Source organism: Barbus barbus (genome assembly GCF_936440315.1).
Source record: "Barbus barbus genome assembly, chromosome: 37".
NCBI lineage: Eukaryota > Metazoa > Chordata > Actinopteri > Cypriniformes > Cyprinidae > Barbus > Barbus barbus.
This window is the reverse complement of record NC_136715.1, coordinates 15,764,240-15,792,205: the sequence shown is the minus strand read 5'-3', so window position 1 is coordinate 15,792,205 and position 27,966 is coordinate 15,764,240. Positions and strand designations below refer to the sequence as shown.

Below are 27,966 nucleotides of genomic sequence, written 5' to 3'. Positions count from 1 at the left end.
GGATGTGGCAACCGCACGCCAGAAATTCCGGTTGAGCGCGGCTTCAAGGGACAGCGGAGCACTGAATTTGGGCTTGCTTGCATTAATTTTTTTAAGGGGACAATCATGTTTTTATTCTTCTGGGGACTACGTTTTTTAGTATTATTCTCTGGTTTTATGAATGCACTAGCTTCAGCAGGGACACCGCCAGGTTCAGAGAAAGGTACGAGCTCTTTTCGTGATCTTTTACGCTCTCATTCAACTCAGAACCTGAGGCGCGGAGAATGAATGACTTTTCCTTTCTTGCTTCAGAGCTCATAGCGCGCTGTATGAAGAGTCTTCGAGTAACAGTAACTGACTGACACCTGATTTATCTCGTGGAGTCTTAGGGAAAAAGAAAGAAGAAGAAAAAAAAAACACTGTTAACTACTATTTTGATGGAGATTTTTCAATATAGACTATTTTTGTAAGTAGTGTAGGCTAACAATGAATTATTTAAAGAAAACTTAAAGCTGTGTTCCTAGGTTATGCATCAACCCTTTTACTCTTATATTTCCCTATTTGAGAATCCGCTATCTTGTAATGGCAAATTAAAATTTAAAACTGTCAACCCTGTTACCTGTTTGTTACATAGACGCAATATTATATACTTGACCATTTAGACAGTTTTTTTTTTTTAAAGTAAAAACTTTTACTATCACAAAAAATGCACTTTAAAAGTCACTGCAAACGACATTTATAGAATGACTCACTTAATTTTACTATTCAATCTCTGTTTTCTACCACAGCGAAATTATCTCAGTTTGGCTCGTATGAGATTGTAACTCCGGCCAGAGTGAGTGAATCCGGTGACAAACTGCTAACGGGCGTGCACTTCAAGAGGAGAAAGCGGAGTACCGACCCAGTAACCGGCAACATCTCCCATCATTGGACCTCTCCGCACGTCTATTACCAAATATCTGCCTTTGGGCAGGACTATTACCTAAATCTTACGGTCGAGTCGGGATTTATTGCGCCAGTTTACACTGTCGCGATCGTCGGAGCATCCAGTGAAGGTTATAATTCAGAAGAGAACACGGAGTATCAGCACTGCTTTTATAAAGGACATGTGAACGCTGGGCAGGAGCATACCGCAGTAATAAGCCTCTGCTCCGGTTTGGTGAGCGTAATAAACGTTTCTTAATAATAATAATGATTTTAATCCTAATTTATGCGATACAGGTCGTAGTATGCATTCGGAAACTTTGCAAATGTTCATATGCACTCCAGATCCTTCCTATGTGGTTACATAATTACTCGCACACTTACAAAGAAGTTTGGTGCAAGTTAGTCGGATACATGCGCACTAATTTTAAGGCAGATCGTAGAATTGCAGGGGTTCAATTTCAATGTAAGAATATTTGGTTACTTTTGAATGTCTGTCAATGGAGATTGTCAGAAAGCATTAGATGGTCAATATTTTTCAATATGCTATCATGAGAGCTGTAGGCTTTCATTGAAAGCGGAAGGATCTGTATCCCTAATTAGCCGCCGTTTCAATTAATCTGATGTTTGCATTTGAGTTTGCCCTTGATTGTCCTCAAGCACCATAACAACTGAACATTTTGGTTTAACTTTAAAATATTCAAAACATAAAAAAAGAAAAAGAAAATCTGACACAACGCGATCCATTAATCCCTCCTCCTATGAAGTTTGGATTACCTGCCTAGATAACACTACACAACTACCCCCATTAGTAGGCTATAGAGTGTCTGTAGCCTGGAGATTATATGGTTATATGGTATTTTAATGCACATGTATTCTTATGCAGAATCTGAGGCATTTTTAGTAAATTTGTCAGGGTTGTTTGGGATGGCCAGTTTGTATCCCTTAATACTCAGGTGTATGCAAACAATTTGTCTAAAATGTGTTATCTGTAATACAATAACCAGCCTCAAACCTGTTCAATATGTTTCTTCTTGAAGATAAGTAGAGCATTTACCAATGTGCTTCTCTCTGGCTTTTAGGAAATTCACATTTCAAAACGTTATGCTTCGTAAGTGTAGCAGAATGTTCTGATAGTTATCAACAACATCCTGCATCCATTACCCCCCTGAGGCCAGTGCACTGATATGCATGCAATGTATGTTTTCTTTATCACTTCATCAGCCACTTAGGATTTGTACGTAAATCAAATCTTAGGGGGAAGTTGTAAGGGCAATTTACAGTCACACACAGAATGTCTATAGACTTCACTGGCTGTGGACCAAATTAAACTTTGTTGTTTGTTTTAGCTTGGCACTTTCAGGTCACCAGAAGGGGAGTTTTTTGTGGAGCCCCTTCATAGCTACAATGGTGAACATTATGAAGAAGAACACATCAAACCTCATGTCGTTTACAGAAAAGATGCCTCAAAAAAGGCTGTAGATGACTCAACTACATGTGAAACTCCAGGTAAGCAGGAAGACACGCAAGTCTTATCTTTTGAGTGGAAAATTTTGAGGTAATACATCTGATTTTAAACTTTAAAGTAAACCAATGTCGCTAATATTTATAATAATAAAACTGTACTGGATTTTGCATCACTGCAGTGAATTCAGTGACTCACAGTGCATTGTACTGACTCATATTCAAGATAAGAAACATTCATTTACCATATTGTTTCAGTGTAGTTTTGCAAGTGGTACGTTAACGCATAATTAAATTAACCAGTTATAATTCTGTAAATCTAAATACGATTATGAATATAAGCACAGCACAACGCTTCTAGGCATGGAAACGGATATGCTGTCATTGGCATTCAAATACTCATAGTGCTATTCATGGCTTCTTTTGCATCCTTTGCTTTTCTATTTTGAAATGTCATTGACTAGAAGTTCTTGGTATTATTCCAATCTTAGTTTACTGCCACAAAATCCTGTTGACTCTTGCACTTCCTGTGGCCTGAAGATAAGGAAACTCAAGAGGCCCAATACCATGAAAGCCACATGGTGATGCATTCTAGTAAAGCAAAGCTAGTTTTAAGTGTTTGTAAATGCAGTGTTACAAAAATAAATTTGGACTGGGCTAATGAACGCTGCTGGGTATCAATAGAACTCAACAGCGACTTTGTTTTTTGAATTACCCCTTTGGTATTCTTTGGTATTGTGTTATGTAAAGGAAACGTTTAGCCCTCAAAAGTGCTGGGAGAAGAACTTATTTTAGTTTGCAAGAGTTTTATTGAAAGCTCCATTGCGGCTTTCTTTTTGTCTAGTGGAATAGGATTCATTTTGATTCCCAGCACGCTTTTTTGTGAAATATTATTTTTCAGATTTTAAAATGGAATTTGTTCCTGTGATGGCAAAGCTGAATTTTTTAGCCAGTCTTCAGTGTCACGTGATCCTTTGGAAATCATTCTAATTGGCACTCTGATTGGCACTCAAGAAACATTCTTCAGTTCAAACTAACTTTTACTGACCCTAAGCAGTGGCATGCATTCCCTTTTATGGAGGGTCACCTGTCTGCAATCAATATTATCATCTAATATAGATAATGATTAACCCTCCTTGGATGCTTAATCATGTCACTTCATTTCTTAACGTGTATTGTTTTCCTCCTTCAATGCAGGACATAAAGAGCCACACCGCAGACACAGGAACAGACTGAAGAGAAAGTTGCCCTCAAGCATGTTGTCCGACCTGGAGACTCTTAATTCCAGACTCTTCTCTGCCCCCTTACCCTCCTCAGAAAACAAGCACAACTCAGCTAATGAAAGCAGTGACTCCAAGCCACACCAGAGATCAAAGCGTTTCCTCTCCTACCCCCGTTTTGTTGAAGTCATGGTTGTGGCAGACAGCAAGATGGTGGAACATCATGGAAGCAACCTCCAGCACTACATTCTTACACTGATGTCCATCGTAAGTTCTGCCCAGTTAACAATAGTCTCCTGGTTTGATGGGTTTGTGTCTGGGTTTGCTTTAGGTCTGGTCCTCTTGCTCATACGGGACTGATTATTAGCATGGGGTAAATATGTCTGACAGGCTTGATGAATGTTGAATATAAAACAAATAAAATTAGGTATGTTGCATGGACTGCATGCTTTAGATGCTTTTTCGTTGGAACTCACAGAGAGGTTAGATGACCTATATTTTGATCTTGGCAAAGGCTCAATTCTCAGCAGGATTTGGCAGCACAAGCTAGTTCTCAATGGCCAAGAAAGATTTTTTTTTCAACAGCTGAGGATAACATCACGTGTTCAAAGAGGTCTTTGTGTATTGAAATTCAGAAATCAAAAAATCAAGACAGCAAATGTAAAAACCACTCTACCAAGTACTAAATTTTGATTGATGAAATTTTGATTGAAATATTTTATCAGTGGTGTCTTTACTTACTGTACATCGAGATGATTACCAAAAGATCACTTTCTAATAAAGCAGGGGTCTCAAACTGAAATTACAGGACCCCAAAGGCTAGATTATGTTCTCCAATTTTTATATGTATTACCATTCAAAAACATTTAAAAAAGTCTCTTATGCTCACCAAGGTTGCATATTTGATCAACTTACAGTAAAACAAACAACTGTTTTTTCTATGTTAATATATATATTTTTTAAAAGTAACTTATTTCTCTTATGGCAAAACAGAATTTTGAGCATTTACTATATCATATTTGTGTAAAATTGTAAATACCTTTACTGTCACTTTTGATCAATTCAATGCATCCTTGCAGAATAAAAGTATAATTTCTTATAATCTTACTGACCCCAAACAGTTCTGAACAGTAGTGTATAATGTAATAATGCTGAAACTCTCACAGGGCTGTAGTTTAAGACCCCTGCTGTAAAGTAATTAGAAGCTCTGAGAATGAATTCCAATTGTGTCTGTGTTCTCTCACTTAGGTTTCCTCCATATATAAGGATCCCAGCATTGGAAACCTGATTAACATTGTTATTGTGAAGTTGGTCATCATAAAGAATGAGCTGGTAAGAGTTCTTTGTGTGGAAGTGTGGTAATTAATGGTTGCATTAAGAGAGCTTTTAAAATGTACTTAAGCAGTTTATTACATTTAAATCTTAATCTTATTCAAATGTTATCATCTGTTTTTGTTCTTCTATAGGATGGTCCCACTATCTCTTTCAATGCACAAGCCAGTTTGAAAAACTTCTGCATATGGCAGCAAAGTCAGAACCACCCGGACGACAATCATCATTCGCATCACGACACCGCCATCCTAATCACAAGGTAAGAACGATTTTTATCGATTTTTTTCCTTTACCTATTCATATTGCTCACAGGTAAGTTGCTCATACAATAAATCTAGTTGTGTGATGTTTTGTGCCCTCTCTCCACAGTGTGATTTCAGTGCCATTCATTTGGCAACACAGACACTTTATACTTGGTGTGAACATCGATCAAAACAGTACAGAACTTATTTGAGTAACAAAGTAATTATTTAAGGTGCTGCAACTACTTAGGTTATATTTTTCAAGGCCATGAGTGCATGCATAAATAACAAAGCAAAGGACAGCACAGACACAAATGCAAGATAAAAGGATATCCAAATTTGTGAAGCCTTGTCCTATTTCTGTTTTTAGGCAGGACATCTGTCGAGCACGGGACAAGTGTGACACTTTAGGTAAATCATCTTTGCATGAAAATGATGATTATGATCATATTAAAGTTGACAGTTTAACTACGGTGTTCTCTCATGCACTTTCAGGTCTTGCTGAGCTGGGTACAGTTTGTGATCCCTACAGAAGTTGCAGTATTAATGAGGATAATGGACTCAGTACTGCTTTCACCATCGCTCATGAGCTTGGCCATGTGTGAGTACAATTTTTGTGAAATATTTCACTTTGTAAATGTGTGCGTACCTTCCCCCTTCAAAATACATGCCTCTTAAGTTCATTTTTGGCTTTCTAGCACAATGACATTTTTACATTTTAGTGTGGCTCAAGTGTCCAAATAATTGTATTTAAATTGTATTTAAATGTATTTAAATCATTTATTTTTAAGTTTTGAGTGTGGCTAAAGTGTCCAAATACGTTTTGAGCTGTAACATCTCCTGCATTATGAACGCTGTTTGTCACACTGACTTTGCTTGAGAAGAACTCTAATTATACCTAGAACTAAATTGTCTTGAAATCATTTATCTACTGTTGTGTTCTACTTTTAAAACACTCCACTTCTTCAAGGTCCACCAGTCTGCAAGTTTCTCAGGCCTCTTCACTGCCTCTTTTCCTATTTTTTAGTTGTGAGCCTTTTATTTTGGTTTGTTTTGGGGAGATGTCATTGCCATTTGTAGAGCTCGATAAAAGTGTGTGCAACTTCTCAAGGTCTGTTCATCACTGCTGAAATGACTCAGTTATGCTCTGGATTTTTTATATTAATAGAGTCTTGGAGGTAAATGATCTAAATAAATGAGGTCATAACACATACCGCAGTCTCATGATGGTCACGTACAGTAAAACATTCTATCGGTATCTGTTCCTATTTCAGTTCAATCTATTTCAGTTCAATCAATCTTGGCAAAAATTTAGATTAAAAGGCCAATATTTATGCCACGATATTGGCAAATGCATCTACGCCTAAGTTTGCATGTACATTCATATGGAAATTACCTCTAAAAGGCCTTTAAATGAACTCTCTTTTTTAATTCCATTCTTATTGGGTGGCAGGGACATCAGTGCCATGTGCTTGAGTGAGGATTAAGGGTGCTGTACAGTGCTATGCAGCGCGTACCACCTCTCTCCCCTATGATTGTCCCAGAATTTGATATGTTCTGCTGCTCATGGGATTATTACTTTCCTAACTAGTGGCCAACTGATATAGGTTTTTTAATACTGGCAATATTGCTAGCAATATCTAGAGAGCGGGGTGGCAAAAGGTTTATTTAATGCTGATATATATATATATATATATATATATATATATAATTGCCCAGCTTTTTAATACAGTGAAAAAAATAGCTTGTAACATTCACAAAAATTACAAAGAGACATCAAGTTTTGAAGCAGAAAGTCTGAAATAGTATTTTCTTCTAAAATGTACTCCAATAATCTTTGTTTTATTTCCAAATTAAAAGAAAAAATACATTATTTACATAGTAGGATTGTGGTACAAATGTGAAAATACCTGGTTTTGGTCAGTCTTACATGTGTCCTGAACCTGCTCACCATCTTGTCCTGTTTGTGTGTGTGTGCATGTGTGTTTTCAATCATGCCCTCAGGTTCAACATGCCTCATGATGACAGTAACAAATGCAAGGAGGATGGAGTCAAGAACCAGCAACATGTGATGGCCCCTACGCTCAACTATTACACCAATCCTTGGATGTGGTCCAAATGTAGTCGGAAATACATCACAGAGTTCCTTGAGTATATAAACCCCATTTTACACTCCACACAGTCACAGGATGTTGTTGAACCTGTGATATTGGTTTGAACTGTCGATGTTGAGCCCCACATGTCCAGCATCAACTTGCATTTGTTTTCTTCTAAACATTCTCAATTGAGATGAAAAACAAAGTCATCAGTAGCAAACGGAACAGATTTATTTTTTTGTCTTCTGTCACTTACTGAGATCATTTGTGTTGTGTGTGTCTTGTTTGTCTTGTTTTTCTTCAGCTCATTTGTTGATCATTTGTCATTAGCACAGGGTATGGTGAGTGTTTGCTCGATGAGCCAGTTTCTAGGCCATACAGTTTGTCCCAGCAGCTGCCTGGACAGATATACAGCGTCAATAAACAATGTGAGCTGATATTTGGGTCTGGAACACAGGTGTGCCCATATATGGTGAGAAGATCCCTCAGGGAATTGCATAACATACTGACATGGATGTTTTCTACTGTGTATTATCTGCTGTCTAATATTAATTATGGAGATGTTTTTAATAAAAAACCATAAAGAGAATCCATAGTACAGCTTGTTAGTATTATCAAAGTGACATTCAAAGCATGTTACGTGTGCGGAAAAAGTGTCAGTACAAATTTTGTGAGTAAGTGCATGTTTAAGAGTTGTTTAAGATAACAGTAAGTGTTTGGATGTTGTGCAGACACAGTGTCGAAGGTTGTGGTGCACCAGTCCAGATGGAGTCCAGCGTGGCTGCCGGACCCAACACATGCCATGGGCCGACGGGACAGACTGTTCTCCTGGAAAGGTAAGCACTCAGTAAATCAAATGTGAACATATTTAGACATTAGGCTCCAGTGTTGTTTAGATCCCAGCAATATCTTCTTTTGTGTTAAATGACATGAGGGTGAATAAATGATAATAGAACTGTCATTTTTGGGTGAACTGTCCTTTTAAAGATAAAATTTGTGTAGCGTTTTCTAATATGCAGCAGTAATACATTTGCCTGGTTGCTTGTGGAGAGTATGTGATTAGTTTTGTGTATGTCTTTTGTAGATGAAAAGCAGATTTCCTCCAAATCACTTCCACAATGACACTCATCCTCACTGATACTGCTTTGCCCCTGTCTCTGTTTTACAATGTTTCCCAGATTGTGAACCTAAGTCAGACTTGCATAGTGGTAGTGATTGTGAACGGCAATGCATTTCTCATGACCTCCATATGAAAAGCGTTGCAGATAGCATCACAGAAGGGCAATTTTATATAGTTGCTAGGTATCTCAACATTGAATTGCTGCCATACATTGTTTTTCCTTGCATGTCATATGCTTTTGGTGTGGTATCATGCAGCTTGATGTATCTAGATATGCACAGGACCAGTCTCTTGCAGCTTGTTTTGATTTCCACGCTGGGACCACCCATAATATGTGGATTGTCTGGTAATCATTGGGTGAAACTGTTTTAAATCTTAGCATTGCATCACAAGGCTTGACCCATGTGCAGTTTGATGGCGGAATAATGCCGTAGCTTGGCGCTTTGCTCCATAAAGTTTATTTCCATTAAAATAAGTTGACATGAATCGTATGAAAGGGATCTTCAGAGAAGATTTCTGTATCAAAAAAAGGTGGAGTCCCAGAACCTATTACATAATCACCATGGATTGAAATCAAGGTAGATGAGATTGATAATTGATAACTTAGTTGCTTGACAAGGGTTTTGAGTGAAACAAAAAACACTTTGAATTGTCATAGTGTCTGTGTATCAACATCATTCCTCGTCATTCTAGTTGGTGGACTTTATAGCATGCAGGCTGCGCTGACTGGTTCTGCAATGATCTCATCTTTTCTGTGTTTGCTCCTTGCTTGCAGCATTGTAAACATGGCCTGTGCATCCATAAAGAGCATGCATCTGTTCCAGTAGAGGGGGCCTGGGGTGTCTGGAGTCCCTTTGGCACATGCTCAAGGACCTGCGGAGGGGGAATCAAGATTGCTGTGCGCGAGTGCAACCGACCCGTGTAAGCTGCTGCTCTTTGTAGTCTTGCATTCTTACTGGACTGTGAATTGGCACCAGGTTTCTCAATGTTCCTTGACAAATGACAGCAGCACAGCCATTCTGAAGAAGAATATTCTTCAAAAGAGATTGAATACTTAATGCCCACGGGTAGACAGCAGGTTTTGCTCAAATTAAATTGCATTAAGACACAAACGTCATCAAGAAAGCAAATGGGAGTTTCTATGAAAGAAAGTTTTACTGTATACTGTAGTTACATTTCCTCAATGTGAATATGTGCTCTGTTTATGTGTTTTCATGAATTTTAGGCCCAGAAATGGGGGGAAGTATTGTGTTGGACGCAGAATGAAATTCCGTTCCTGTAACTCTGAGCCATGCTCCAAGCAAAAGAAAGACTTCAGGGAGGAACAGTGTGCCAGTTTTGATGGGCGGCACTTCAACATCAATGGTCTACCTCCAAATGTCCGCTGGGTGCCAAAGTATAGTGGAAGTAAGGGATTTAGTTCTATGGGTTGTAGAATAAAAAAATCAAGGGATATTTCACTCAGAAATTAATATTTAAAGGGGTCATATGACGTTGCTAAAAAGAACATTATTTTGTGTATTTGGTGTAATGCAATGTGTTTACGTGGTTCGTGGGTCACATTATTTTCCACATACTGTACATTATTGTTGCTCCACTATGCCCCGCCTTTCTGAAATGCGTCGATTTTTATAAAGCTCATCGTTCTGAGAAGCGAGGGGTGCTCTGATTGGCCAACTATCTGGTGCGTTGTGATTGGCCGAATACCTCAAGCGTGACACGGAAATGTTACACCCCTCACCGTATTGTGATGGCCTTTCCAGGTGAGACGAGACTATAAAACCCATTACATACGAGGCATTTGTTGCATCCAGTGGGGACATAATTACTGATTATAATGACTTATACTGTCTTTTTACACGTCGTGTTGCATCGCGCCGCGATTACCATGTCTGCATTTGTGATCGGAGAAATGACAAACAACAAGTGCTACTCTACAAAGGTCAAAACTCGCGTTTGAATAGTCAGTAGCAGAAACGTACTTACAGGCTGTGAAGCGTCAGACTGTCCTTGCAAAGTTGGAATTGCCCCACTTTATAGTAACAAGCAAGCATACTCTCCTGATAGGTTCAGGAAATAGTCCTCCGTAAAATGCGCTGCACACACTCTAATATTTGAGTTGAACTGTTCTGGAACAGTGTTGTAAATACAACTTAACCACTGATTTCTAGTTGTGTCCTCTTTTGGAAGCCCAAACAAAGTAGTTTCGCTTTCACAACGAAAAACAGTGTCTCCAGGACATAGCGCCGGTGGCAGCAACAATACAAATTTCTTTGCGTGAACATTTGGGCGGTGTTTTGCAAATCTCCCCACACCGTGACGTAGACATGTGGGGGCGTGTTTGAATGAGCCGCTTTAGGGGGGTCAATATTAATGAAAAATATGAATGCAGGTCTGTTTCAAAAACGAAAGATCACAGTGACCATGTCTGTTAAGTTCTGAAAAGTGACTCAAAAACTGATGGGAACAAATGATTTAGTCTGATATTTAAACTGAATCAATTAAAAGAACCCTCTCGAAAGAATAATGATCCAATTTCAACGCACTGATTCAATGATCCAATAACAGCAGTTCTTGATTTAACAGCTCACTAGAGAAGAAGATTTTTACTGAATAATGACATGGGCTGCATTTCCCAATAGAATAAGTTTCTTAATTGTTTCAGTTCAAACGTATTGTTCGACCAATATATAATTGCTTTCAGTATGTATAACCCACATTAAACAATTGGCCAGATTTTCCTCGTGATTTGAGACGAATCAAATGACCAAACACAATTAGATTTTGATTAAGTTAAAAATTGTGTGGTACAAAGATGAATAGCTGTGATGAGAAATATATTATCCATGTCCTAAATACAGTAAGTCAGACTGTATTAACTCTTTCTCATGGCTGTGTGTGCTATAGTTCTAATGAAGGATCGCTGTAAGCTATTCTGTCGTGTGGCGGGCAGTACAGCTTACTACCAACTCAGGGACAGAGTTACTGATGGCACGCAGTGTGGGCCTGATACCAACGACATCTGTGTGCAGGGCCTGTGCAGGGTGGGTGCTTTTGTGTGTCTATGTGGTGTGAAAATGGACCTTAAATCAGTGAATATCCTGCATAAGCATTAGTCCTGTATAGTCCTGTTCAAGTGTACTTTGAATTAATTCCACATTCTGTTTCTGCAGCAAGCAGGATGTGACCATGTGCTAAACTCCAAGGCCAGGAGAGATAAGTGTGGAGTGTGTGGTGGGGATAACTCATCTTGCAAGACTGTGGCAGGAACGTTCAACATAGTGCATTATGGTAGGTGACACAGGCTTTTATTTTAGTGCAGTTCTTTCCATGTTGGTCAAAGTAACCCAAAGCAGTTTAATTCAAATTTAGCTTGATTCGCTTTAGTTCCACACAGTTCAGCCCAATTACAGACCAAAAGAACAATAATATTTACTCTATAATAATATTTTTGGAAGAGTATTTTATTGATTTCTGCTTTTTTTACAGGTTACAATGTTGTGGTGCGTATTCCCAGCGGTGCTACAAACATAGATGTGAGACAACACAGCTACTCAGGGAAACCAGAGGACGATAACTACCTCGGTAAGACAAGAAATTACATTAGACATTAGCACATGCACTGATGCAGACATGCACTGATAATTGTGGCCAATATGGATACTGATACTTATTTTCATATTATATTCATATTAAATTAAAACGATATACTATTTTGTCATTAAAAACCCTATATATTATTTAATAAAATACTAAAATCTGTAAAATACTAAATGCTGCATAGTACTTAATTTAAAAAAAGATATTTAATTATTTAAAGATTAACTTTAAATGAATATTATATGTTGACAAATGTAATGGCAAATTAGCATACGATTAAATATCCAACGCTGGCTGACAAATTTTAATAATCTCTAAAATCGACAGGTAAAAATATGGCACTAAAATATCATGCATCCCTTGTAAAAATGTCTATAGAGCATGCTATATTTCAGGTAGTGCTGATGCTTTACGCATCATTACAAGACAGTTGTCAAATGGAAAATTGATTTGCATATTCATCATGATCAATCCTTATTTAAAATGAATCCTATGGCTTTGATGTGCCATAGTTGAATTGATATCAAGATTTACTGCAAGCTAACTTACAAGAGGCTTTTGCAATTGTTTTCATAAACATATTTGTGTTTATGCTTCTGAACTCTATACAAACCTAAGGAAATATGTGCTGTTTTTAGCAGATTACTGAGCTGTGTTTGTGTGTTTATTGATATCTTTGCATGCCTATGTGTATTTGGTGCATTTATGTGTGTTTATGTATGAGGAGGAGGGGTTGGCCACTGTAATGTGTGAAGTAGTGAGGAAAGTAACTCAGGAAATTAGCTACATAATCACATTAGTGTGCATTTTTGAAGCACACTGACTTCAGTAGAGAAAGATGTGGCCTCTTCACGGAATGCTGGATTTCTTTCCCCCGATAAGCCTAATCTGCCCTGACTGTTGCTAAATCAGACTGTTTTTTGTGCTTGAACATAAAGAAAATAAAGTATGCATGTTGTTTCATTTTTGTTTTGCAGCCTTGTCCAACAGCCGTGGAGAATATTTACTCAATGGAGATTTTGTGGTCAGTATGTTTAAAAGGGAAGTCAGAGTAGGGAATGCTGTTATTGAATACAGCGGCTCTGACCATGTTGTTGAGAGAATCAACTGCACTGACCGCATAGAAGAGGAGATTATTATCCAGGTAATATGGCATCAATGAATTCAATTGGAACTTTTTTGTTGTCTTACATTGTGAAACCTCACATTTTAACAACGTGTGAATAATGTTTCAAATCTTTGTAACACCATGCTTTTGGCATATATGTGATCTTTTCCAACTAGGTGCTATCCGTAGGTAACCTCTATAACCCTGACGTCAGGTATTCCTACAACATTCCCATAGAAGACAAACCTCAGCAGTTTTTCTGGGATGCGTACGGCCCGTGGCAGGATTGCAGTCTTTTGTGCCAAGGTGGGTGTGAGAGAAACAACAAATCTTTTTTGTGAAACGTTTGTCAGAAAAGTCCGTTTAGAATTCGGTAAACTTGAACCAGACGTTTAATGCTGGCGGGGTCATCCAGTTCAGTGTTTCTTGGAAATTTGGAGAATGCAATGAGGAAATTGTCTAGATCACAAACATGTGTTTGAACTTGTGTATGTCTTGTGCTGTATGTTATATGCATCAGGAGAGCGCAAGAGGAAGATCTTGTGCAGTCGTGAGTCGGATCGAGTGGTTGTGTCTGATCAGCGGTGCCATGGCTCTCCCAAACCAGCTGTGATCTCTGAGCCATGCAACAGAGACTGTGAACTCAGGTACACATTCACTAGTTTTATAAACTTGTGTGTGTGTGTGTGTGTGTGTGTGTGTGTGTGTGTGTGTGTGTGTGTGAAAGAAGTTAAAAGGATAGTTCACACAAAAAGTTGCCTGCATGAAGTCAAATTATGGATGTCAGCAAACTTTTTAAGTTTAAATGAAACTAAGACTGAGGTAATCTGGTTCGGAAACTCAGAGTCCCAAGTCTTTTCTAATTTGGGAAACTTGGCTCCTTTCCAGAAATCAGTGGTTAAGAATCTGGGGGTTCAGTTTGATATCTCTCTGAAATTTGATAAACAGATCAAGTCAGTGGTTAAGTCCTTTTTTCACTTAAGGTTACTAGCCAAGGTAAAACCGTTTCTGTCACCCAGTAATTTTGAAAACCTTATTCATGCTTTTATTTTTGTTAGACTGGATTATTGTAGCTCTTTATATGCAGGTGTGAGCAAATCATTGATATCTCGCTTACAGCTAGTGCAGAATGCTGCTGCTAGATTAATGATGTGTGTCCGTAAACATCAGCATATAACACCTATTTTAGCCACTTTACATTGGCTTCCGGTCCACCACAGGGTCAATTTTAAATTAATTGTTTTAGTATACAAAGTCCTACACAATCTGGCGCCCTCTTATTTAACAGATCTCATACTTGTTAAGAAACCTCAAAGGAATCTAAGGTCATCTAATCAGATGATCTTGGTTGTCCCCAGGTCAAGGTTAAAGCTTTGTGGTGATCGGGCATTCTCAGTGGTGGCTCCAAAGCTTTGGAATAGTTTGCCATTACGTCTTAGACTCCTACCTACATTGGGGTCTTTTAAGAGAAATTTGAAACTGTATTTATTAGAACTAGCTTTTGGCTGATCACACTGAGCTTTCAATATTGGGGTTCGTTATTTTATGATGTTTGTTTTACCTGTTTATTTTCTTTTTTTTCTTTTGTCCTATTTGTCTTTCTGTGATATGGTCCTCTTTTTATTAGTTGTTACTGTACAGCACATTGGTCAACCTTGTGTTGTTTTAATTGTGCTATATAAATAAATAAAACAAACAAACAAACTAACAAAAATGAAAATTCTGTCATTAATTACTCCCCCTCATGTCATTCCAAACCTATAAGACCTTTGTTGTTCTTCGGAACACACAAAAATTATATTTTTGATGAAATCCAAGAGTTTTCTTATCCTGTAGAACATGCTGCTTTCCATAGAACATGCATGCGCTGCGCCTTGTTTACAAACAGAACAATGCACACACATGCATCGTGGTAATCTCGATAATGGCGGAAGATGGTGACGCAGAAGAGAAGAATTGTTGAATAAAGTTGTCATTTTTATGCACAAAGAGTATTATCATAGCTTCGTGCATTTATAGTTAAATCACTGATGTCACATGGACTATTTTAACTATGTCCTAAGTACGTTTCTGGGGCTGGGAACATTTCAGTTACATTGCTATCTGTGCAGGGTCAGAAAGCGCTCTGATTTCATCAAAAATATTCATTGATAGTAGTCATTTCTGTCAGGACCACTATCGTCAAAATGATTGACATTTAGCATACAGTCTGGATTTGCGGTATGGTTCTGTTCTGGGCAAAAAGTCCCTGCAAAAATCGTAACTTTTGAATGAGTCTATTTATTTATTTAGTTCATTTTTGTAATGAAACCAGAAATAAGGCCGCATGGGGTTTAACTTTGCTGCATTTCTTCAATTTACAGGTGGCAGGTTGTTCGCAAAAGTGAATGTACAGCCACTTGTGGTCCGGGCATCAGGACTTTGTACATTTACTGCATCAAACAGAGCAGGTCAGATGGGAAAACCCAGAAGGTTGATGACCGATATTGCAACAACCAGCGCAAGCCTGAAGACAAGGAGGTGTGCCATGGAGACTGCAACCCTGCTGGATGGGAGTACTCTTCCTGGTCTGAGGTGCGAAAAACCTCATTGGTCTCAAATCAGCTCTTGTTAAATATATTCATGTACTTGAAAGAATGTGGACTGTATTATATTTGACGTGACTTACTATGAGGATTTTTTTTCTTGGTTTTCTAGTGCTCCAGGAGCTGTGGAGGAGGAACGCGTCGTAGGAGTACAGTATGTGGAAAGTCAGCAGAAACTAATGATGAAACCAAGTGCAACCCACAAGAAAAGCTCACAGTCCAACCTTGTAATGAGTTCCTGTGTCCTCAGTGGAAAACTGGAGACTGGTCTGAGGTAAACACCGACCAATGCATCCCATGAAAACACAGGCAGCTTTAAATGTAATCTGGATTTATGCAGACTATGCTTAAACCATCAAAGTAAAAATCTAGTCTTTCACCATGACTTATTCTAATGCTACTTTGGAATTAATTTTATAGTGTTTAGTGACATGTGGCAAGGGCTATAAGCACCGCCAGACTTGGTGTCAGTTTGGAGAGGAGCGTTTGGATGACCGCTTCTGTGATTCCTCCAAACCAGAGTTGGTACAGGCCTGCCAACAGCAAGAATGTGCCTCCTGGCAGGTGGGACCCTGGGGACAGGTGAGTAACAAAAAAAACAGTATTTATGTGCATGACATGTTTAGGTTTGTGAGGTATTACATGAAGTATATTTGATGCTTTTGCCTGTGAAATGAAAATTCAAGTGCAGTGTGATAACGCAATGTAATTTCCAGGAGTCAGTGTAATCACAGCCGGCAGATATAAAATCAGATTATGTAAACAGATTATCACAGCTGCTGCGTGGGTGGAAAGTGACCACAAAAATTGAATGAGCTTAGGGACCAGACAAAGAGCAACATTTGGTACTTTTGCGTCTATGCGGAACACATCTGAAACAGAAATAAATATGCTGTTTATAAGGTCTGTGGATCCCTGAATGAAAACGTGTTTCATTTGGTTTTTAAAATAAGTTTTAAATGTTGTTCCCAGAAGTCCTACATTAGTTCATTGAAAAATTAGCTTTTCACTAGACAGCTGAATTACGATGCTTTGCTGCATGTACTTAAATAAAATGTAATCAGAGCAAGTTTAAAGTTTTCATCTTGTTTTTTTGTTTTTTTGTACAAGGAAATCTATAATCAATATTCAATAGTGCAAAACAATGTGCTGCTTTAAAACATCTGTGTGAACGTGCCATTTTTGCCTTGTATTGCAGGTTATTTTATATTATTGCAAAGGTGATAATAGACTTTTTTCATTCTGATTTATATGATAACCACTGTTGACAAGTAAAAACAAAATAATTATTTATTTATTTGTTGAAAGAAGGATGCATTTATTTGATTAAAAATACAGTAATTTTATTACAATTTAAAATATCTGTTTTCTATTTTTATATAATTAAAAAATTAATTTGTTTCATAATAGCAGCTCTGAATTTCCAGCAGCTATGTCACAAGATTCTTCATATATAATTCTGATATGCTGATTTTGTGCTTAAGAAACATTTGATCATTATTATTAATTTTGAAAACAGATGTTTTTTTTGGAAACTGTGGTGGTCTTTTTCAGGAGTATTAGATGAATAATCAGTTCAAAAGAATTTACTTAAATCAAGTAATTTAAGAGTATTGAATATAATAAAGTTTTTTTTAGCATATTGCCAATCATACAGTTGAGCAGAATGGGGTGTTAAAATCTTTTTTAAACTTAAATACTTTTTAAAACTTGCAGACACCATCTGAATATCATCTATTCATGGATAATCTGTTTTCTATCCACTTGAGCAGTTTATGACTGTCTACAGAAAAGCAAATAGATTTTTTCCAGAAGTCACCCAGAGGGGAATCATATAATTTGTAGCATTTGTGTGGGCAAACTATCTTTAAGTCCTAAAGTATGATAGAGATTAGATATCACTCTTGCATAGATTAAGCAATCATGATAAATGCATGTTTGAGGTGCTTTGCTGAAGCATATGCGATCTAGCTGCAAATGCTGCCACACGAGCTTGACCTTGTTGCAGTCAATTCAGCGATGAGGAAAAGAGATAAAGAAAAGGAGAGAGGTGGACAAATTACTGTTCCACATTCCATGTTGTGCTTATCACATCAGTGCTGGATTGATGCCAGCAGTCCAATAGTGGCAGTCTTAAATCTCAACTTATTCTCCTGGGTAATTCATAGGCATTACAATGTAACATTAAATAATATACTGTCCCTAACTGACCTCCCTCTTTATTTGTCTGTAGTGTACCACCACGTGTGGCCCAGGCTATCAGATGAGAGCTGTGAAGTGTGTGGTTGGCTCATACGGCTCTGTCATGGATGACTCTGAATGTAATGCAGCAACACGTCCAACGGACACTCAGGTAGGAGCATTGATTTCTAACATTCACGCTGACTCTCATTCATTTATGTCTTTCTCATTATTGATTGCGAACTAAGAACTGTGTTAGTTTTCCATAATATAACTACTGGAAACTATAAAGGGGTGAACCAGTCTTCCTGGTTCAATTTGCTGTATGCTTGATGAAATGAAAGAGCAAGAAGCCAGGGAATGGGTTAAAAGTTGAGAGAAAAGAAACCTTGGAGATCATGCGTTACCATTATTGCAAACACCGTTTTACCTTGAAATGGACATGATTTGTGGCACTGATACATTAGAGGGATAGTTCATCCAAAAATTAAAATTCTATCATTTACAAGTTGAGTTTTTTGTTGTTGTTCAATGTAAAAGAAGACATTTTAAAGAATGTTGGCAACCAAACAGTTGACGTTAACCATTGATTCCATAGTATTTATTTAATTCTCAGTAACTACTAGCTACTGTTACAGGTTTAGAACAACTTTTTTGGTGAACTATCCTGATTCTTTTGCATTTTATACATTGTTATTCACTTAGTTTGTAAGTTAGCAGTCATTTTTTGAGGTATTATATTAGGGGCTGTGCAGTAATTTGAAGAAAGGTGTTGTCTCTTAGATAGTGCTGTCAAACGATTAATCGCGATTAATTGCATCCAAAATAAAAGTTTTTGTTCACATTGTATACGTGTGTGTACTGTATATTTATTATGTATATATAAATACACAACCATGCATGTATATAATTAAGTATAATATGTTACGTTTATATATTAAATATATTTATATATAATTTTAGTCTTTTTTTTTTTAGTCGTGACGTATTGTCAAGTATGGTGACCCATACTCGAAATTGGTGCTCTGCGTTTAACCCATCCAAGTGCACACACACAGCAGTGAGTAGTGAACAAATGCACACACACACACACACACACACCGTGAACACACACCCGGAGCAGTGGGCAGCCATGCTGCAGCGCCCGGGGAGCAGTTGGGGGTTTGGTGCCTTGCTCAAGGGCACCTCAGTCGTGGTATTGAGGGTGGAGAGAGCGCTGGACATTCACTCCCCCCACCTACAATCCCTGCCGGCCGGGGACTCGAACCCACAACCTTTCGATTACGAGTCCGACTCTCTAACCATTAGGCCACGACTTCTTTTATAATATACATTATATGAATATAAATATGTACATGTAAATACATGTAAATATTTTCAAAATATATGCTGTATGTGTGTGTATTTATAGATACATAATAAATATACACAGTAAACACAGATATATTATGTAAGTTAAAACTTTTATTTTGGATGCGATTAATCGTTTGATAGCACATTCTAGAGAAACTGGAAAAGAGAAAAAAAGTGCGTGCAGGTACAGCCTGAAAGGCAGGAAGGAAGTTTCCCACCCAGCATATTTATCACCTGCACTCAATAAGGCCTCGTCTGAAGGAAAAGCATGGGTCTACACACAAACACATGCTGCATCAGGCCATTAATATGAAATTAACCTTAAAAGTGTTCCCATGGTTTTTAAATATCTGGAAATATTAGGGAATTTAAAATTTAAGTTTTTTAAGGGCTGTAAAAGACATGGCAATTGATATAATCTTGAAAATTATATTTTAAGGTTATTATTACTTTTTACTAGATTATTACTTGTAGTGAAGTAATGTGAGTGAACCAGTTTTGAATCAGTTTATTTCAGTGAATTGACCAAATAGGTACACAAAATCTATTTATTAATGATTAATTTATCTGAATCTGAATTTTATTATTAAAATTAGTATAAACACCTGGAAAGAATAAAGAAATTTACTGCCCTCCAAAAGTTTGGAAACGCCCTAGAAAAGTGGGGTTTTGGACAATATTGACATGAATCCTTTTTAATTTGTGATCATTTTGCACTGATAAGGGACAACACAAATTATGAAAACATATTTTATTACATAAACAGTTTATACACAGAAAAAACTTACATTTTCGATTCATCAAAATACCCACCATTAGCATAATCTGGGCATCCAAGCTGTCAGTTTATTCAAACATTGACTTGATAATGTATATTACTCCAAGCCTCCTGAAGGATTGCCCAAAGATGATTCACACTGGTTGGACACTTCTTACGGACATCACGGTCCAGTTCCTCCCATAGTAGCTCAATTGGGTTGAGGTCGGGTGATTTGGGAGGCCATTCCATGACAGACATGATGCCAGCTGACTGTTTCCTCTCCAAATAGGATATGCACAGCTTGGAAGTGTGCTTGGGGTCATTGTCTTGTTGGAAGGTGAAGCCAAAACCACACTTTGCCAGGGGTGTTTCCAAACTTTTGGAGGGCAGTGTAAATTGGTCAAATAGTGTGGGAACCCTGCATGTGTGTGCAATGTTCACCATTAACTTGTGTGTTTGCATGTGTAGTTTTTTCAATATGAACTGTTGTGATTATAACTTCCATGTCTATATAGTTCCACTTCAGATTTATATTTAATAGTCATTTAAGTTCATTTGCAGTCATCTGGATCTTGATTTTATCTACTTTACAATCTGCACATACCTGCAAAATTACATTTACCCCGTTCCCCCTCCCCCAGTGTAATTGTGCTGCAGAGCTAGAGTGGCTGAATGCTGCATTTCACAGAGTATTTTATGAACTTTCCTGAGGCATTGGTTTTATAGAGCTTCATTTTCACAAGGCTTTTAGGAGATGAAAGAAAGAGCCCTTTTTCCCACTGTCAAGCCAACCAGGTTGATAAAAGTCTGAGAACATGTATAAGACATATACTGTAATTTACACTATAAGAGACAGAAGGAGAAAATAATTTAATAAATAAGGGATATTGTACAGTCAGCCAGATTATCGCAAAATAAACCCAGGCAGGATGATCAGGACCCGGACGCGAAAGTGAAAGGGTCTTGTATCACCCTGAAGGAGTTTATTTTACGATGATACCAAGATGACTGTACATAATTCCACATATTACACAGTTACTTACCAAAGTAAAATTTGGATTTGAGTTGATATTATAAAGTTACATAAAACATAAACAGAAAGAACAAGCACAGCTCCGCAGTAAATCGATTGCTGGGTAGTAAAACGGTCAATTATACTATACAGTCTTTATACTAAACTATTTGACTGCAGAATGCTGTGATTGACCAATCAGGGTCAGGTATTTCGAGACGGGGGTAGCTGCAGCCTGGAGCAATGGGCGTGCTGAAATGAGGCGTTCCGAAAGGTGAATCAGTACAACAAAATCTACCCCTAGCCCTACCCCCACACCCTGACAGACAGCTTTGTCGACCAATCATTAAGACCTTTCTCCACGGCCCTACCTTTTGGCACGCCCTAACCTTTCGCCACGCCCATTGCTCAAGCCTGCAGTTATCCCTACTTGGGTATTTCAGATAGACATGTAAAATGATTGGCGAAGGCAGAAACCAAGGGGGAATAAGTGGAGGTAGGTGGCAGTGTGAGAGAGTCAGGAACCGAAAGGAGGGATATAGCAGACAGAACGAGAAAGCAGGAGGCCCCCTGGTTTTAAATCCTCTATTTACCATAAGGCGCAGTGACCCAGAACAAGTGATTCCAGCCAGTCAAGCATAAATCAAGCACACTGGCTCCAGCCTTGAAGCCCTACTGGCCTCACCCCTAGAGTCACGGATCTTCATTACCGAAAATTGATTGTCCTTCCCCACTTCCTCCCTTCCATAGGACTGTGAACTCTCACAGTGTCCCGTTACTCATCCTGTTGCCCCAGAGACCAAAGTGATGTCACATCCTGGTCAAAAAACACAGTGGCGCTTTGGATCTTGGACACAGGTACGTTCTTGAATAATGTCATGTTTATGAATTACTGTTAGTAGTTATTGTGCTAGATAATGTGGTAGGTTCTGTAGATATTGTAAAATGGTTGTTTCATACAATAGTGCAGTGCCACCTGTGGAAAGGGCACCCGGATGCGCTATGTAAGTTGCCGTGACCAGCAGGGTGGAGTGGCAGAGGAATCAGCCTGCTCCCATCTTCCAAAACCTCCTGCTAGTGAGGTTTGCTCCATAGGGGCATGCGGACAGTGGAAGGTTCTGGAATGGACTCCGGTAAATAAAATATACCTTTTATATCTCATAGTTAATGCAATTTAATTTAATTTTTATTTTATTTTATTTTTAGTAACCATATTGTGAAAAGTTGAAAAATGAACCTGATGATTTTATCCAGCATAATTTAAAATAGTTTTTGTATTTCAATGGAACAAGGAAAATCATTTGCAGAGAGAGTTCACATGGTCAGGATCACAAATTTACTTATTTAATCCGTGACCTAGAAATAGTGCATACTTTTTTTTTTATCTTTTTTTTTTAATCCTTAAATATTTTGTTTAATTTCAAGTTTAAATGACATTTTGTGGTCTCAGACATTTGGACTCCACTGTATTTATTCAGTATATTTGTCCAGTATTGACATACCACTGAGTTAGCCAGCATTGTTTCAATACTGCAAGTATTTGTATTTGCATTCACAGCTGTTCTACAGCCTAATATCATAGACCATTGTCCTTGATCATTCTACTCTCATTCTGGTGTTCAGAGCTCAGTTGTAATTGGAAACTGATGAGAGTTCATTTTGTGTGGCTCTTGTGTGCAGATGGGGTTCGGTGTGCATACTGTTCACATTTATACAGGAAGACAGGAATTAGTGTGGTGTGATTGCTTTAACCGATGGACGGTTTTTAAATCAAGCTTTTTAGTTTTAAAATCAAGACTTTCTGATATCTGAAGAAGTCAAACACACTAAACTAAGGGGACTATTTTTCTTCCATTTTTAATATAAGTAATCCTGCCAGTTTTAAGGTTAAACCTAAGTGTGGTGGGTTATCATCTTAATATATGGTGTTATTGTTCAGTATAATGTGTTTTCTGTGCACTCATGTGTGTGTGTGTGTCTCTGTATTTATAGTGCTCCGTATCCTGTGGTCAGGGTAAGACTACATGGCAAGTAGTTTGCATGAACATCAGCGAACAAGTTGTGGAAATGAGTGAGTGTGACCCAGATGATAAACCAGCAACAGAGCAGGAGTGTGCCATGCCCCAGTGTCCGTCTCGCTCCAGCGACCACGGGGGCTTTTCACCTAACACTGATTCACGGAAAAAAACAGCTCCCGCCGGACGAACTGACCATAACCGAGCTGGCAGACCCCAGTCACATCAATGGAGGACTGGACCATGGGGGGCGGTAAGTACCTCTAAAAATGATTATGTCTCTGCATGTCTCTGATATTTGATATATTCCACATACTAGTTCTGTTAGAGAGCTTTTTGCAAACCCAGGAACAGAATGACATCTAAGGTGTTGAGCTCACCAGTACATGATCTCTCTAAGAAGTCATCCAAGCAGCAGCATTTCCTCTGATAAATGTGGCTGTTTCCTTCATGATATCATTGCTTTAAATAGTCTTTAGAGTTCAAAGAACAGCTAAATATTGTGCAGTATTTGGGAAGCTCTTCCTTTTTGTCTTGTAGGTATTTGTAGACCTTTCAAAAATTGCTTCCTTTATAGCTATATATAATTTGTATCCTTCCAAGTGATGGTAATCATGTGCAGTTGAATGATTCTGATTCCACTTATTAAGGATATAAATACTATACATATATAGTATCCTTCAAAAGTTCAGGTAATACAAGAATTTCTGAAGAATCATGTGACTCTGAATTGTTAAGAATGCTGAAAATTCAGTTCTTTCATCACAGGAATAAATTACATTTGAAAATGTAATAAAATAGAAAACAGTTATTTAAAATTGTAATATTATTTCACATTAATATAGTTTTCCTATTCTTCTGATTAAATAAATGCAGCCTTGGTGAGCATAACAGGCGATTTCAAAAGCATTTAAAAAATATTTGAGTATATATGGTAATAAATTCAATGCAATGCTTTTAATTACTGTTTTTGTATGGTTGTTTTCTATTTCTCTTATCACATTTAATTCTGCTTATTCAGAACTTAGCTAAAACATAATTTATTTTGCCGCACCAAGAGTCAAGCATTAATTAAAACGAAATGTCATTCAGTTCCAGCATCCTGCAAAAAAAAAAAGAAAAAGAAAAAAAAAAGGAAATAGTCATAATCATTCTCATCAAAGGAGTCAGGGTTGGTCAGTGTTTATGTATTGACGTATATTTTCCGTCAAGGCTAATGGAATGTGAAATTGGTCTATTGAGAATGTGCTTGCTTGTGTTTGTGATTCTGTGTGTGTGTGGCCCTTCTCTCATTATGTAGCTTCTGTTTCTCTTTCAAACCTCGCAGTGTTCAAGTACCTGTGCCGGAGGATTCCAGAGGCGTGTGGTGGTGTGTCAGGATGAGAACGGCTACCCTGCCAACAGCTGCGATGAAAGCACTCAACCCATAGAGCAACGCTCCTGTGAGTCCGGCTCCTGTCCTCAGTGGTTCTATGGCAGCTGGGGTGAGGTAAGATGCTCTCAGTTCAATTGAATTGATTTGATTTAATCAAATGTATACTACTGTTGAAAGGTTTGAGGTCAGTAAGATTTGTTTTAAGAAATTCATATTTTAATATTTTATTTAGAAAGGACACAGTAAACTGTTCAAAAGTGACAGTAAAGACATTCGTAATGCTAAAAAACATTTATATTTCAAATGTGTTTTGAACTTTCTATTCATCAAAAATTCTGAAAAAATATTAAGCGGCACAGCTGTTTTCAACATTGATAATAATAAGAAATGTCTGTTGAGCATAAAATCAGAATGATTATGAAGGATCATCTGGCATTGAAGATTTAACACAGAAATCAATTACATTTTAAAATGAATGTACTATATAAAATAAAGAAAACCATTCCACCCCAAACGTTTGAATTGGTGTATGCATGTAGATATATGCTATCCATTAGACAGGTAAGACAGGTTTTGGTCAATCATGCATTAACATTTTAATCACATTTACAACTGGTTTGTAAAATCATTTTTTCGCATTAGGGTCAATATAGGATTTGTTTGCTATTAAGACAAAAATACAAAGGATATTTGAGTAGGATAGGCCAACATGTCTTATTTTGTCTATTTGAAAGAAGCTTTAGAATAGTGCCTACTCAAGAGAAGACTGTGAGATTATGATATTTTGACATTATATATGTGGTCCAAGCCATCTGTTAATAAAACCATACTTTCACTCTTTCTTTTCTCTCACCCATACTCTGTTTCTGCCTCCCTAGTGTTCAAAATCCTGTGGAGGAGGGATAAAGACCCGGTTGGTCGCTTGTCAGCGGCCCAACGGGGAGCGCTTTAACGATCTGAGCTGTGAAATTCTTGACAAACCACCCGACCGAGAACAGTGCAATACTCAGTCCTGCTCTATTAACCCTCACTGGAGCACAGACCAATGGAGCTCGGTACGCTCGTAACTATTTTAAGTTTTTCCCTTCGTAAGTTCTCATTCTCACAACATGCCGATGTTTCTTTATGCTCAAGACATGAAGAAAACAAACTGAAACTCAAATGGTTTGATCTTTGCAGAAGCAAAAAGCTGGTTTTAATGTTTGCTGCTTTTTAGCGAGTTTCGGTTGCACTTAAAGATCTACCAAACATGCAGTTAAATATTGTTTTAGAGGTTTATTTCCTGACTGAAAAAGTGAGCATCTCTTTGGTTGATGTGTTGAAGTTGGAATGCTGTTTCATTTGCTTTTTTCCCATTTAATTTTGCCCAGTGCAGCTGTACTTTGGATAAATACAAATCATTGTGATGCCCTTTGCTGTGGCTTGTGTTCAAAACACAGTACGGTTGTATATAGTATTTAGAATACATGGGCAGCAACGCTTGTATTGCTCCACTTCAGAGCTAAAACATCTGGCCACAGGCAGTTTACTTTATTGTATTGAAACAATCTTTCTGTGGTTTTTCTGTCGCTCTTCATAATTCATTTCTCTTTAATTTTTTTTTTCAACCATACCTCACATGAACTCAGCTAGCCATTGACCTTTTTTAAATTTATGATGGTGCTTTTTCAGTACAAGGGAGACTTTATGTGAAAATCTGTCTATAGTTGCTATATTTTTGTATATTTAAGGTAACTTACACAGAAGTGCATTTTAAGCAAATACAAAACGTTGTGACCTAATCTGAAATCTAATGTAGTTTTGTGTCATTTTGTCTGTCGATTTGTTCTGCAATTGTAATAGTTTTCTAGGTTATTTACATATATTAAATATTTTTTTATTATTGTATTAAGCAACAAAAAACATGTTTAGTCTAGTGTGTAAAATTCCTTATTGCATTTCCCTCAGACCCAGGGAAGGCCAGTTTTTTTAATATGCTTGTTGGCCAGTTGCTTGTGTCTACCTCAGTCTTAATGAAGAGCCCCACATACATCTTCCATCCACTTTATATTTGTGGATAGTGATAACAAATGCTAAGCTATCCTATAACATCCATAAGCAACCATTATTTGTTTAATTTGATCTCTAGTCTCTCATGGATATAATACTATATATTTAAGTAAACATACAGTGATGTAAAAATGAAATGGCACAAATCATTATAAAAAGTCTGATTTATTAAATTATCATTTATTTTATCTATTAACATTGACGAAATGTCAATCCAAAATCTTTTCTAAATACTACACTTTTCATGGGGTGCACTTACTTTTTCACAGCACTGTATTTATACAAATTTGTATTTTTTTTCCCCCCAAAGATGTAATGGTGCTATTCCCTTTCATGACATGGTCTGTTAATGCAACCAGACTGAAAATTAAGCGGTTTAAATCGAATGGCAGTATTGATGAAAGTGTGCATGAGCATTTCTGTATATTATTGTATGTATTTGTATTTATTTCTGCTGCCATATGTTTGTCCATATTTGTTTGAACCTGTTGATGATGATGGTCAAATTAAACAACAAGCTTTTCTTTTTCTTTTTTATTATTATTCATGTGGTTTGGAAAAGTAGGCAATTTTTTGTAATGAATTAATAATACTAGATTGGTGAATCAGTCATCTAGAAAAGAAAAGGACTTTGAATGTTTATTGTCTTGTATTATTCTGAAGGTGTTAGCATTTTATTTGCCGACTAAGCATATGTTCTCAAATCAAAGAAGGTACAAAATCACTGAGCTTAACTGTTGTTTCGTGTGTCAAACTTCTAATTATTTTTTTTTTGTTATCCTGCTGCTTTTATTTAATTTCTCATCTGAGTATTCAACATCTTTTACCTGTTTTAATGTTCCTTAAATGGGGGTCTTTTTTTGGTGCTCACTCACCTCAATACCTACAGAAGAAGTCTATTACTGCTGTCTATTTCCTTTTGGACGGCACAGGATATTAACCAGCCCTGATGGTGGTGATATGGTCACAGTCAACCAAGTGAGCATAACAATGGCAAAGGCATGGGGGGCCAAGGATGGCCTTTGATGTGTGGAAAGGTCTTTACCGGCCTTCCCAGCTCATCTAATCAGAATGGACGCATTTCTCAGAAAGAGTTTTATTCTTATGGGAAGAATGAACGGCAGGAGCGATGGCCCCACATAGCATGGCTATCTGTGCAGTTTGATACTTGGAAGTCCTCACGTTGGAATGTAGTGAGGCACGTGGCCAAGTACGTTGCCATTCCTGGACTGATCATTTGTGGCAACAATTTAAAGGCAATTTTGCATGGTCTAAAAAGCCATGATCAATGAACTGAAGGGTGGCATTACATTAAACCTATATGTTTTGATTGCATTCAGATGTCATGAACTGGAATATTTGTTTGTTTTAGCATAACAAATATCCATGTATTGTTCATTTTTGACAAACAAAAAAAAATCCCATATACACTTGTTTTACATTTGCATTTTATTTTTCTGTTGTCAATTTGATTACATTTGGTTAAACGGTTTTGCTCTGGAAAGCAAACTCAAGCTTGTGCATTTCAGGATTGTGGGTGATTTTTAGATG

The 27,966-nt window shown here is 37.5% G+C and overlaps 1 protein-coding gene across 2 annotated transcripts; it reads left to right on the top strand.

The window, feature by feature from the left end:
• Positions 1–101: 101 nt before the first annotated feature.
• On the top strand, positions 102–27,821 carry adamts9 (ADAM metallopeptidase with thrombospondin type 1 motif, 9). 2 transcript variants are annotated; one of them, XM_079396047.1, is made up of 28 exons: positions 102–202; positions 768–1,138; positions 2,253–2,412; positions 3,565–3,854; positions 4,836–4,919; positions 5,054–5,178; positions 5,532–5,572; positions 5,657–5,762; positions 7,166–7,312; positions 7,588–7,729; positions 7,989–8,093; positions 9,153–9,298; positions 9,603–9,784; positions 11,285–11,421; positions 11,551–11,668; positions 11,867–11,962; positions 12,955–13,121; positions 13,262–13,391; positions 13,606–13,732; positions 15,449–15,659; positions 15,783–15,944; positions 16,091–16,252; positions 17,904–18,023; positions 21,727–21,834; positions 21,942–22,109; positions 22,969–23,244; positions 24,319–24,480; positions 25,245–27,821. In XM_079396047.1, exons 1-28 carry the CDS (start codon positions 106–108, stop codon positions 25,431–25,433), a joined length of 4,329 nt encoding a protein of 1,442 aa, XP_079252173.1. In that variant the 5' UTR covers positions 102–105; the 3' UTR covers positions 25,434–27,821. The 2 variants fall into 2 exon arrangements, with proteins under 2 accessions (XP_079252173.1, XP_079252172.1); XM_079396046.1 differs by having other exon boundaries at positions 5,532–5,762.
• The last annotated feature ends 145 nt before the right edge of the window (positions 27,822–27,966 follow it).